The sequence below is a fragment of the Dysidea avara genome, chromosome 8, assembly GCF_963678975.1.
Source record: "Dysidea avara chromosome 8, odDysAvar1.4, whole genome shotgun sequence".
Taxonomy (NCBI): domain Eukaryota; kingdom Metazoa; phylum Porifera; class Demospongiae; order Dictyoceratida; family Dysideidae; genus Dysidea; species Dysidea avara.
In genome coordinates, this window is record NC_089279.1 from 910,749 (window position 1) to 924,500 (window position 13,752).

At 37.9% G+C, this 13,752-nt stretch overlaps 1 protein-coding gene across 1 annotated transcript; it reads right to left on the reverse strand.

Annotated features, from left to right (window-relative positions):
- Positions 1-8,142: 8,142 nt before the first annotated feature.
- On the reverse strand, positions 8,143-12,948 carry LOC136263990 (NEDD8). Its single transcript, XM_066058665.1, has 4 exons — positions 12,839-12,948; positions 12,696-12,743; positions 8,899-8,981; positions 8,143-8,331 (listed from the first exon to the last, which is right to left on the reverse strand). Exons 1-4 carry the CDS (start codon positions 12,854-12,856, stop codon positions 8,247-8,249), a joined length of 234 nt encoding a protein of 77 aa, XP_065914737.1. The 5' UTR covers positions 12,857-12,948; the 3' UTR covers positions 8,143-8,246.
- Positions 12,949-13,752: the final 804 nt, after the last annotated feature.

Consider the following 13,752-nt stretch of genomic DNA (forward strand, 5'->3'; position numbering starts at 1 on the left):
CATCTTCACCTTCAGTAATAGTTAGAGACCTACCATGGGGATTTTTGTGATTCTAAAAAAGCTGAGGCTTTTTAAAACCACGAAAGATCTGAGTGGGTGGTCTCTAACTGACTTAGAGAATGGTGTGGGTAGATTTATACCAGTAGATGGATTGATTGTGGGCTGAGTAAAACATATCTTTCACAAAATATAAACCCACACTTTCTACATTGTTAATTATAAAAGGAAATCACTAATCTGCTCTGCCTCCTGAGGGAGGCATAGCAGATGTGAGATCTGTCATTACATTAGTGAGGTAGTCTATACAATTCACAGTGAAGAAAGGGCAACTGATCGTAAGTATAACTGCCTATACCTCTTCACCTAGCTGTGTTTATGTGAATGCTGTGTATTGACTCCCTCAACTGGAGAGATAGGAGTATCACTCTAAAGAACCTCTCCAGGGATTTTAAAGACCTCAAGATCAAGGAGTTTCATGCATGTCATTTTCTAACTGGTGTAGTGTACTGGCACTTCCTTGTGCCAAGATTTATTGGAAAGTGTTCATAATCAATATTTAAACTTCCAAATAATGGTTGTTATTTCTGGAAGTGTACTGTAGGCTATATTGATATAGTAATTTTGATAATTCATTTGGCTTATCTTGTATTCCTGTCAAATATTTTATACGGCAGTAGCAAACATTGCGGCATACAGCTAGCACTATAATTAGTGCAGACTCTTCCTCGAACATGATTAGTTTGCTTATCACGAGTCAATAATAGGGATAATATGCTCTTGTTTTTTGCACAAATCCAAATGGAACACTGAATAACTTTGAAAAGTATCCTTCAACTCATCTGGTGTTTCTGAATGCAGAGAGCATGAAATGAAAAAGAGTGTATTTTAGAAAAAAATTGCTATTTTGTTCTTCTGCAGGCATAGCTAGCATAGTTTGCAAAGAGAGTTCAGGCTTACCTTTGATTTCACTTCCAAATGGAAACAGTCCACACCAGGCCATGCATTTTTGTCAAATTAAATGCTATATGCATGCAAAGCTATAAGATGGGTTTACTGGTGTGTACTGCTTGTTGCTAATGAATGCAAATTTTTCGTTTCATGATTATCTACTCCAATAGAGTAGTCACATAAATACCCAGTCAAGTGCCACATCTTAGAATAATAAAGCATGAACAAGCTATTAAAGTTACTAATGTATATTCTACCTCATACTCTAGATCGCTTTACTGGTTTCGTTGATTGCTTAACAGAGTGTGGTTTCATGACTCACAGGTAGCACTTATGAGCTCCTGCTATTATTATTATTCAGTCAGTAACGCAGCCACACTCTATTTAGTTATCTATGAAAGTAATACTTTTCTTAAAACTGTATGTTGGCCATGTTTTCTTGCCTATACTGGAACAGCTAGGTTCCTTGCAAGGTTTCCATGAAATGCCATTAAATTTTAGATGAAAGCATTTTGAGAGTTTGATTGAAATGAACTTCAGTTGGCAATACTTTACGATTCAAGAAGGTATCATTAAATGATGTAATGAAACACATTTTACAACTTCTCAAATCAGTACATATATTTATCACTCCAGTAGTACAGTCAGTCTGGCTGGCATCAGTGCTGGGTGCACTGGCTGTTTGAAGCTGCCAGTTGATTGAACACACTGTGTGCTGGTTCCATGCATTCTGGTAGAGCAAAGGATAGCTACAACCACTGATTCACTATCACATTAATGTATATACTAATTCATGAAATATATGTAATGTATTATAGCAATCTGTTGAGTTTCGGACCTTTAAGTTATACTCATCAGTGGCTGGGAATTGTGTCCTGACCACATGAAATACATCACTGCATGCAGCCAATAGTGTTTAAAGAGATCGTGTGATTTATTTTCTGGTTTTGCAAAAAGCTGACTTGCTGCAACCATAAATCAAAAGATCACTAGACTCAGTTATCTATTAGCAGGCCCCTAGTGGGTATACACTAAGGAAACGCCAGAGTAGCTACTTATGTAGCTAACTGCTCCTTCTGTTGTGCCCCGGTTTATTTGATTGAAAAATTACCCATTGGAAATTAGCATTTTTTATTCTTCCTTTCCAGAGGAGCACATGGCCTTAGAAAATTATACTATATTTCACAAGTACAGAACTAGTGAAACCACTTGTGAAGTGCAGATACTCTCCCAGTGTAGTGTATAGCTTACGTTTGAACAATGATCAAAAGTACTTTAGTGGCAGATTTTTGCATAAACATAAGGAAATGCAGACACTACAAAGCTAACAATTCTTGTAGATGAGCTCATTACTTACACACTACAGTAGCTAGCTCTGTAATGGCAAGAGTTCATAATGAATATTTGAGAGGCCCGGCCCCTGAAATATTGTGAACTCTTGCATGGTAATATAACAGTTAGTCAGTTTTGCTATTTCAGTATCCTGAACAATATCTGGTATCAAGTGGTTGTAAAATTGATTCCAACTATTTCAAAGTATCATTTGGACCCTCAGATAAATCATCTTAAGAAATAATGGGGGAAATGATATTAGAGGGATAATTATACTGAAATATTTTTGTAGAATACTAAAATTTATGGAACTCCAGACCAATTTTTCAGCATGTGTGATACACTGGCCTTACAATATGCAGGGTTTTCAACACTTCTTTAAATTTCATATGAAATGTGTATAGTTAGGGTGTGCATGAGTGTATCCACCAGGTACCAGATAAATAATTGTTTGTTAAAACACACATGTATGGTACATGTACACTGCACACTACACATTTCATATGAAATTTCAAGAAGTACTGAAACCCTGTGCTCTCCCATGCAGGAGATACATCTATAATAATTATTATTCCCCACCTGGACATAGTGGGGGAAATGATATGGTGAAGATTTGATTTTTGAAAAACTTAATTCTTCACCCATGACTGTCCAATCCCCATGTAACATGGCAACAATATACTTTGCCCCACTAGAGGATTCTAAATCAAATTGGGCCCTATAGTAATCCTGAAAGGGGCTCAATATTGTCGTAGGTGCATAATGATGAGGAAATGACAAGAACCTTGACGAAGACATTAAGGAAATTACAAGATAATTAAACAGATTACTGACATGTGGCAAATCAAATTAAATGACTCTCACCAGTCTTAAATTATCTCCACATAGGTTATCCACACACACATACACCTTTGATGGTGTTGTAGTGAAATGTTGATTATCTAACTTTATCACAAAAGCAATTTCATTCATTACAATTTGTTATACAAGAGTGTATGATATAGGCAGTACGTTTAATATTATATTATATTATTGTTGGCTATCAATTAAGCAATAAAGGGTAGTAGAGGTGGAACTGATGACACATAGAACTGTGCATAGTGTATTTAAAAGACTACACCACAGATGCTGATAGTGCTCAGAGAAGTAATCATATTTGTGTCAAGTTCGTTCAAAGTGTACGCACTGCTCTATATACCATGTGACAAAATTTTGACAGAAGGAAATAAATTTTTGATTAATCAACACTTCATCGGCATTTAAATGAAAATATAGTGCACTCACCTTTGAGGTACTAATTAATGTTTGACAAATGAAAAGTTGACAAAATTAATTGATTTGTCAAACTAGTCTACTTTTTCTTCCATCAAAATTTTGGTATTCTGCATTCTCTTTAGTCTCTGTATATAAATGCTAAATATGGTAAATGAACATGCAGGAAAATACCCTACACAGTAAGAGAATTATAAATATGAGAGAGAGCATGTGAGCCAGTTTTGAGCTTCAGGTCAAGAATAATTTGATGACAGTGAATAACATGACATACATTTTCTGAATATGTGACTTTATTTGGTCTAGCAAGATACTTTTACTTGTAACAACTGTGACCATAATCAGAGAATACATTTTAATATTCTGGAACTGCATGCATTAACTGTTGACTTTAGCTATATATGATACATTAAGGATTCTAACCAGTCCCATTACATAGTGATCATTCCTCTTCACTGAAATGAGGGAAGTTAGGGCATGATCATTTGAAAACATCGTTCTCATTGAATGAATGCCTCAACACCAGAGCACAAAGTTGAATTTGACCCGCATCACACTGAATGTCAGATGTGATTATTGATAGAGCAACCTTAGCAATGATACACTGGATCACCTCACCCACACCAATCAGTCGGACACCTGCATTCTTGTCCAATGCAATGAGTCTGCAGGCTACCAATGGGGAGATAATTAGAGAGTCAACAAAAGATGAACACAGTCTTCGAGCCAAAATAGCAATGGAACAGCACAGCTCTCCTGAAACTGAACCAAACAAGGAACAGGAACGTCTCCATTCATAAGCATCAACTCCAACAGCTGAGGTATGCAATGCAGCCATAGTACCATCCAAGCCATCAAAAATAACTGTCATAGTCAGGCACAGTAGTGGAACCATAAATCAAGCAGTCTGTATGTAGCAGTGTAGCAGAGGGTGTTTTTCCATAAGCACATCATGCACAGTTTTTCCAGCAGTGTCCAGCAAAATGAACTGGAACACAAAGGAGAACAAAGGCAAGTCCATGATGCGTGCATGTACATACTGTGGTTGGCAAAAAAAGCACATCTTGGGATGAAGCAACATTGAACAGTGAAGAAATCAAGCCTGTATAGCCTTATCCACTGTCAAATTATGCTTGGCTGGAGGCATCAGTCATGCAGTCAGGTAGCATACATTCTGTTAAATAGAATTTTTCTAAAATTCCATAGAAACTTTATGGAAGGGTTTGGGTTGGTCTGAAGACATTTTTGGGCTTGGCTGTGCCTAACCAATACTGCCAAGTTATCAATGAGGTTGATTGTAGGATGATGTTTTTGGTCCAGTTCTTCATAATCCCTAGTACACAGTAATACCATACTGTATGATGTATCTAAAAGGTAGAAAAGTGATGACTTGGCTAAGGAGCCAGTTTGTGTGTGTTAATAAGCATATAAAGTGAAGGAAACCCCATCACATTGGCAGAGTTGGGGAATATATAGTTACTTCTCACATGTATAATTTAACTATAAGTTACATTACTAGTTGCTTGTTTGGTAACTTTTGCATGTACATTTCCTGATAATAATAGTTCTGTGGCTATTTGCCTATTTGCTTGTTTGGTAACTTTTGCATGTACATTTCCTGATAATAATAGTTCTGTGGCTATTTGCCTATTTCAGTTCAGTTTCAACTACTACTTTGTCTGCATACAAGTAAACACAATACAGAACCGATCAAAAAATAGCTAGCTATAATACAATTACTAGACTATACCAGGGGAGGAGAACAGTACTCAAAAGGGAGGAAACTATGTTGGGTGGCTGTAAGTTACAAAGTGTTTTAAAATCATTAATTGTACCTTAGTGTGTGCGGCAATACAAGGGGATCTGGAGGAATACCCACCAGGAAAATTTTGAGATTTGAATGCTTTGAGACTAAATCTGAGAGTATTTTCAGTTGGTACATGTGGATACTCCTATAATATTATAGCAATAACTATCATTAAAACACCATAGAAATGAAGGCATTTCAGTCAGACTCATGCTGTTTAGATAAAATGTAGTGGAGACAGATTGAATTTATTGCATATCAGATGCCTCCACTGAATGTTCTATTAGAGTATTTAGATGGCTGCTCCCAGATAGCACATGCTACAAGATGGCAAGCAAACTGGCGGGTATGGGTACGAGTTTGTGGACGCCCCACATGATCACTATGTGTGTAAAATATGTATGGACCCTTGTCGAGATCCTTACCTCAGTGGATGTTGTGGACATAACCTTTGTAAATCTTGTCTAACAGCAGCCACAGGAGCCAGGGAGAATGGAACCGGTTGCTGCCCATTTTGCCGCAATGAATAATTCGCTACATTGCCCAACAGACAAGCTGATCGAGAGATTAGAAGAGAGGCTGTGAGTGGTAGGGTGAACTGAATGGCATCAACAATCACCTTGGAAATAGTGATGGTTGTCAGTTTGAAGATGTGAAGTGTTCCAATGAGTGTGGGGAGGTGTTACAATGACGATATCTGACTGATCATGTTGAAAATCAGTGTCCACGTTGTAAGGTTGACTGTCGGTATTGCCAAATTACAGAACATCAGTTTATTGAGGGCGAACACAAGGAACAGTGTCCCAGGTTTCCTCTACTCTGCCCCAACAAGTGTGAGGTTGGGAATGTCTTTCATGAAGCCATGGATGTACACAGGAAAGAATGTCCTCTTGAGATAGCTATATAGTACCTTCAGTTGTAATATAAAAGAACAGTCACAGGATATAACCAAGAAAACCTATACTGTACTGCTGTACCAGCCTTCACACAAGCCAATAAAATGCGGAGTAATGCAGAAATATCCGTTTAAGGCTCCATGGGAGTATACATAAAAATGTTTGTGGGTGCCTAATTGTCTGGATTGCACAATAGAAACTCAAGCCACTATTACCACAGGCATAGAGTGAGCAATGAATATATCCACATGTTGTTGTGGAGTAGGTAACTGCACACTTTTGCATAGATTAACTATGACTTTTGTTTGTAATGTAAATATCGGATCGACTATCGGTTATTGGCTTCTTTTGGTGGTATCCATATCGGATATCGGTACATGCCAAAATCCCATATCGGTACAGCTCTAACAATTAGCATCGACAAAATCACAGCTTAATAGTTCAGTTAGTGCTTTAGCAGTCTTAGTAGAGCAACTGAAGGCAAGGCCTACCTACACTTGCAGACCAGCAAAAATGCCAAATACACTGAAGACAGTGAAGTTAGAGACAACACATGTACCATGGTCAGCAAAGTTAACAGTCGGGTTATTGATGACAATATCAGGTGACCCGACACTTCCGGTTATTGTGAAAACTAGTGAATTAGCTAAGAAGAAAGCAGAGTACATTGAATGGTATAGTGAGTCTTAGTGACTCCTTCTACTCTTTTAATAATGGATACGTGTTGATGTTGCTGAAGTTGGTGATGGCAAGGGTACTCACCTGTCAGTGTTCTTGTACCTCATGAAGGGTATGCATGATGATGAGTTGACATGGCCATTGATAGCAACATCTGACATAATGCTGTTGAACCAGATCAGAGATCGCGAGCATCATTTAGCGACAGTGAGGAATGATGAGTGTAGAGCTGACAGAGTCACTCAGGATGATAAAATCCAGTTTTCTGCTATCAACAATTTATTTCCAATGAAAACCTCCACACGGTCACTCGCAGTTGTCAGTATCTCAAAGATGATTGTATCTTTTTCCAAGTTAACATGTACATTCTTAGTTTTCATAACCACATTTTACCATTACAGCATACAATGATGTAGCATGTGTTGTAGAATATTTACATGTTTGACGTAATTAGTAGAGCGGCTAAGTGTAAAAATTCTTCACTTTTTGATAAAAGCACCAAACTTGGTACAACGTTTGCTTAATTATTCATTACCAATCATGAAAGTAAATCAACGGAAAATGTATTGGTGAAGCCATAAAAGTGCTCAATGGTTTTTTAAATATATATACTGAAGACAAGCAAGGGATGCTCATATCTAAAAGCTGATCAAGGGAGGTGTCCATCTGCTTGCCATGTTAAGAAGCACAGAGGGTCATGGTATATAAAGCCATAGATGCGCAACTATTGGATTGTACCTGTACTTTTAACACTGAATTACTAGCTCCATTAGAATTACCACATTTTGTTGATTGCACCAGTAAGTTTGAAATACATTCACGCAATTTAAGCAAAAAGATTTCAAGATGTACTTGTATGGTTTGCTGACCAGCTAGAAATAGGTTTATAACCTAGTTTAATAGTTTCCAAACATGCCCTAAGGCGATGATTTTGATCATAGATAATAGATACCACAGTGGGGGTGTCTATTATCTGTTTTGATGTTGCACTGTATCTCAAAGTATACCTTACTCAACTTCTAGTACTACAGAAAATTTGGTGCTATTATTACAAAGTGAACAATTTCATCCTAAATAATATTTATACATATCATCTTGATATCATTAGTAATACATTACCATTGAATGCATGAAACTTGAAATAAAGCAAAGCCCAACAGCCATTATGGCTAGAAGTTTGAACAATCTCTGATGTCAGTATGCCACTGGTGATTTAAAGATGTCATTATAATTGATATATTACAAGGCCATAAGAATTAACAAGATTTATACATGTATTTAGAAATATGGTGCATATTTCGGCTTAACACAATTCAATGTCCACCCCTCAGTGCTAACACAAGATGTAACACTGATCCACCTTGTATCTTGTACTCTGCGGCTGTCTTCTCATCATTCCTGTAACATCATGTGATCATGACCAGTAACATGATAGTAGGCAAGGGGTATGACATTTTGTATTGTCCAATTTGTGTGATTAAGAATCTTGTTGGTGAATTTATAAGCTGAACAATTAAAACTGCCAACATGGTATTAGAGTAAAACAAGCACCTCTGTAATCTGACATTGTTGACTACTATACTTCACTAAGTATCAGCACCTGATCATAGTGTAGCAAATGATCAGTGCCAGAAATAAGGTTAAAATTAGGTGTTTTTTTTTTGAAAGATACAATGGTTTCGGTCTGTAGTGTGATGTTAAATGGTGATTAGCCAACTGTTGCAAACCTACTCTTTCCAAAGCTGTGCTAGCTAGCACAAGTGTCATGAAAATTGTCTATAATATTGAACAAGAGTTTTATGAATGGATACACAGAACACAAGCAAATTGGATTCCTATAATATATGATCTACAGCCTGTAGGACTGGTGAAATAGCTACTATCCCACCATAGGCTAGTCAGAGTCTTATCAGTGAAACTGCAATATTCCAACTCATGTCATACCCTTTGCTAATATTAGGTTACATTTGTTTCCCGCTAAATATCAATCTCTGTTGAGGTGGTGGTATTCCTTCCTTCTCCTCCACCCTCTCTTTGATTCTTTCCACCTAACAGCATCACATCATCAATTGATGACATATACACTTCAATAGTACACCATAATAATACTTCACTTATCCCAAGTAAGGCAAACCCTAGGGATTTCCAAAAGATATATTTGGTAGGTGAACAGCAGTTACATGCATTGGAAACAGGGCTTGTTCCTTCTCAAGAGTTTGTAAGTAAGTATATGTACCATGAAACCATCTAACTTCAAAGGAAAATTTCAGGGTACATATCTCATAAACCCTGGCTTGCCATGGTACATTTAACTTTATTGTACCATGGCATTGATATCTGATGAGGTAATGTTGTTTGTTTTTATAAGAATCCTGGCAGCATTCGATTGTGGGAGTTTATTATTGCTCAAGTGATGAAAAGCATGTACCCGACTGCATCCTACAATACTCAGACAGACACCCTTACCACCCTATGAGTTGGCAAACGGAAGTTTCAGGTGAGAACTAGTGTCGTGGATAATTTACAAGTGCATGTCTGTGTGTTTGATTACGTACCGCGCCCACTTTTTGTATATTATGAGGTAACCACTCTACAGCAAAGCTTACCCCTCTGGATGTTTAGATAACTTTGTAAACAGGGTGTAAGCGTTGTAACAACTTCAAAACACTTGTAAAATTGTTAAATTGAGTGTTTCCGTGATATCCATAGGATTTGCCTGTTTTTGTTAACAAACTTTACTGCAATGTTACTACTTGCTGCTGACCCATAATCGAATTTTACAAGACTATCTATATAATAAATCCAGCTGGTTGCCTCGTATTGGCTTGGGTGATTAGTCGCCCACCACAGCATGCTATTAGCCTGCATGGTACATATCAGTTGTATCATGTGCCCTAGTGATTTGCCTGATATGTACACCCATGCCCTCAGGCCTGATGGCCCTTGGGCTGAGGTGTACATATCAGGCAAATCACTTGGGCCCATGATGGGACATAATTTTCGCAGATTCATAGTTCCATATTCGTCTAAATTTTTCATCCTCAAAAATTAATGATTACCATGACTAGTAAATAGCAGATAACACAAGTAATCCAAGAAATTAAATCACAAAATCCTGAAATTCCAATCCATGAAAATTACATACCTCAAAAATTTGTATATATGTTGTACAAAAAGGTGGGACAATTGACATGGCCATACGTTTTTATGCAGTTTATGATTTGAGGAGTTTGGCAATACTTGCTATACAAAAGGGTCAGGTCACAACCATATACTGAACTTGTGCAGCTGGTTAAAGCATTAGAACCCCTTGCTTGTATACACGGTAGCGTATTAATAGGCAAATTAATGAAAAGTTACCAATGAAAAGCGTTTCAGAGTTTTCATTAATTTGCCCAATAGACTCTTTCCAAAACCACGCCCACTTTTCGGCCGCCATTTTGAATGGGGCTACAATGCCATGCGCATGGCGTATTCTCCGGCGTATTCAGTCTTTGCAGTGAAGTTGTTTCGTGTATTTTAAAGAAAAGAAGTAGGAAAAGGAAACCACAGATGCTTCTGACGAAATTTAAGACGATGGCCATGATTCTCGGATTCTCGCAAGTATAATTTCAGTCAAATTTCCACTCTCCATGGCTTTGTTGTGAGCATAAATTGTTACTCGTGACAATCATTGTGAGTAAGGATAAGGAGTGGAATGTACAGACCGTAGATACTACATTTTGTGAAGTTTCAATCTGGCAGATCAATTCAGTGCAACCCATCTGATCTTACTATTAAAGGATAGGGACGGAGACCGGAAGCTCACAAAGTCCGGAGCTCCTGATAAGACAGATGCTGAGTTGTGCTGTAAACTGAATTTCTGAGACAAAGACAACATAATTTGAGGTGAAACTGCTGCCTCAGCAAACAGTATAGTGGGTACATCACTTCAGATAATATGGCTTGTTAAGTAACTAAGGCATTGTAACTAGTGTGCAGTGGTTAACTGTGCATTTGTAAGAACACATACAGAACTGGTAAATCACATTTCCATGTACGTAGCTTATATAATGTGGCATGATCACCTTATGTGACATCGTTATACATACAGTAATGTATGTTTGTGAAAGTTTCATACGTTAGTATGTATCTTCCAGTACAGTGGTGGCTGACTAACTAGACTCAGTTTCTAGTGCTACAGACATAAAGTCCGATTAGACTGAACAGTTTAGATATCTTTTCTCTCTCAGAATGGATACCTGCATTGCACAAATTCTAACCATATAATTATGTTACTCAGTGTTAAGTTTAATCCAAAGAGATATCCAGTGATGTCATCCTTGATACAGTACCATATAGACCTTAAAAACATTTTGATGAGAAAACACTCCACTGGTATTATATTCTTTGATAATATGACTTACTGTTGATAATCAGGGAGCTTGCATGAGTCAGTATGACCAGCATTATATACTTATAGCAGATTTGTAAAGTGTAGTATTTGATAGTTGTATAGCACACATTTTAATCTGACATGTATCTAGCAGTCACATGTGAATGTTGTACTATACAGTGAAAATACTTGGATCTCATTGGCCGCAATTCTTTTCATATGAAGCACTAGGTGTGATCGCATGAACACCTTGGGATGAACTGAACAGAATACAAATGGGACCATGGAAAGGTATCCTTAGTAGAGGGGTATCCTAATTTGTTGAGAGTTTAAATGTGTGTATATACAAATGGAAGTACTGGCAAACATTTTTTAGGTGATTGGTACCATTGTAATAGGTTGTACTTCCGCTTCAACAATTGTCCAGTGGAGTGTGGCGCTTGGCCAGTATTCGAGTGGCCTGCAGATCAAAGTCAGGCTAGGGATAGATTTTTTAAAACCCCTTCTATGTATTTGTCCCGTTTCACATTAGTCAACAATTTTCGTCTAGGTTCCCTGTGTCATGGTAAACACCTCGTACAGGCTTTGCCTCCAGTGCCTAACTGGTAAAGCAGATAAAAACAAACAATTGTTAAAAGTACTGTATAATAAGAAACCAAAGTTTGTTGATTCTGAAACTGTTGTTGCACACCCCTTATAATACTTCTGAAATGAGTGTGAATTAAAATTTTGCATTTTGACTATATGTTCAATAACCACATTACTATGGTCATAGATAGTATACCATAGACTATCTATGCTATGGTAGCTACTTGTATATCAGTAACTAGCTGAAACAGTATAAGCTGAAGACCCAAGTGAATTATATTAACCATTTATACTCCTCACTGACTCTTGTACTGATAATAGTGACTGTAGTGGCAGCTGATCATGCAAACTTGATTGTATGGGCTGACAACACCTCTGACAAAGCAATTACTGTTGTTGACTGCTGTCGATGTCTCATGCCTTGTTCAGCCATGATAACCAGCTGCCTTTAACCAGAAACACTAATTCTGCCACCCCAAAGGTATTGATGGGTTGTTCCTCAACAATACGGCTCTGTTCAAGCTGCTGCTAACACCAGATTTCAATGGAGCGCAATCGAGATTATTTACCGTGGCCTCATTCAAAATGGCGGAAAGGTGTTGCCATAGCAATGACATACTTTTGGAAAGAGTCTATTAAAATGCTATGAAAATAAAATTTCATTGGGACCAAAAGATTGAACTTTTTTTTTTCATTGGATTTTCATGGGCAATATGTCCAGTAGTGGATGCGGGCGGTGGAAGGAAACAGAGAATTTATTTGGAGTGGCCAGTAATACGGTATACCAGTGTACGCATACCTTGTCCGTTGGTTCAATATCAATCTCTATCTCTTTGCCAGTGAGAGTCTGCAGAATGGAAAGAATTACAACACGTAATGCTGACAATCGTTATACAAAACGATGGCGACTCACACAAAACAACGAAATATCACTCCCCTTACCTTTACTTTGATAAGCATCTTAGTAGATCGCGTTCACCAGCGCTTTAATTGAAGAATCACTCCTACCGTATATGACATGATGTGCTCTAATTTTACGCGTTAAACCGATATCGATAAGGTAGGGGCGGGCGTTTCCGGACAAAGTTTGCACACGCATTAGAAATTTGTTCATTCCTCCTCGAAAGAAAAACAGATTTTAAAATGCTTAGTGCCGAATTGTAGCTAATGAACTAGGCTATCGGTGGTATAAATTGTGTGTGGTGAAGTATAGGGTACTAGGAGAAAGAGTAGTTTAAATTTGCAGTTTGAGAAATTGTCAAAAATTTATGTGGCTGGGGTTTCCGGACACCACTAAAAAAAGACGTACCTGCCATTGTTATGGGAAATACTGCGCTCTATTGAGTGTCAAAGCCCAGCAGAGACTGACAACATTCTGTTTGTGTGGTTACTTTGTTGGTGACAGCGATTTTTAAGAAGCAGAACTGCTGCCAGCCTTGCTCGGACCGTGCGTAAGGTAAATGCGGGTATTTCCGGACAGCGCACAATTCCGGACACTTTGGCACCTTTACCAAGCTAGCCCAGGAACGAAACAACGGATTGCCTTGAAATTTCTGGTGTGAATAGCTATTCTTATAGGGATTATAAAAATCGAAAAGTGTGTTCTAGTTGATTCATTCTTGGGTGCTATACATAAAGTGTCCGGAATTGTGCGCTGTCCGGAAATACCCGCATTTACCTTATGTCTTGCAGCACTTTCGAAGATGCGACATTTGATCTACTGCTTGGAAATCTGTATCAGTCCTTGCCTTAACACCGAAACAGCATAGTTAAGTAGTGTAGCCCCCGCGGATCCTTGCTTGGGGCTTCTCTGGGCTGCTGGTTGTGTTGATTGTGCGTGCCAGTTAACACGTCGC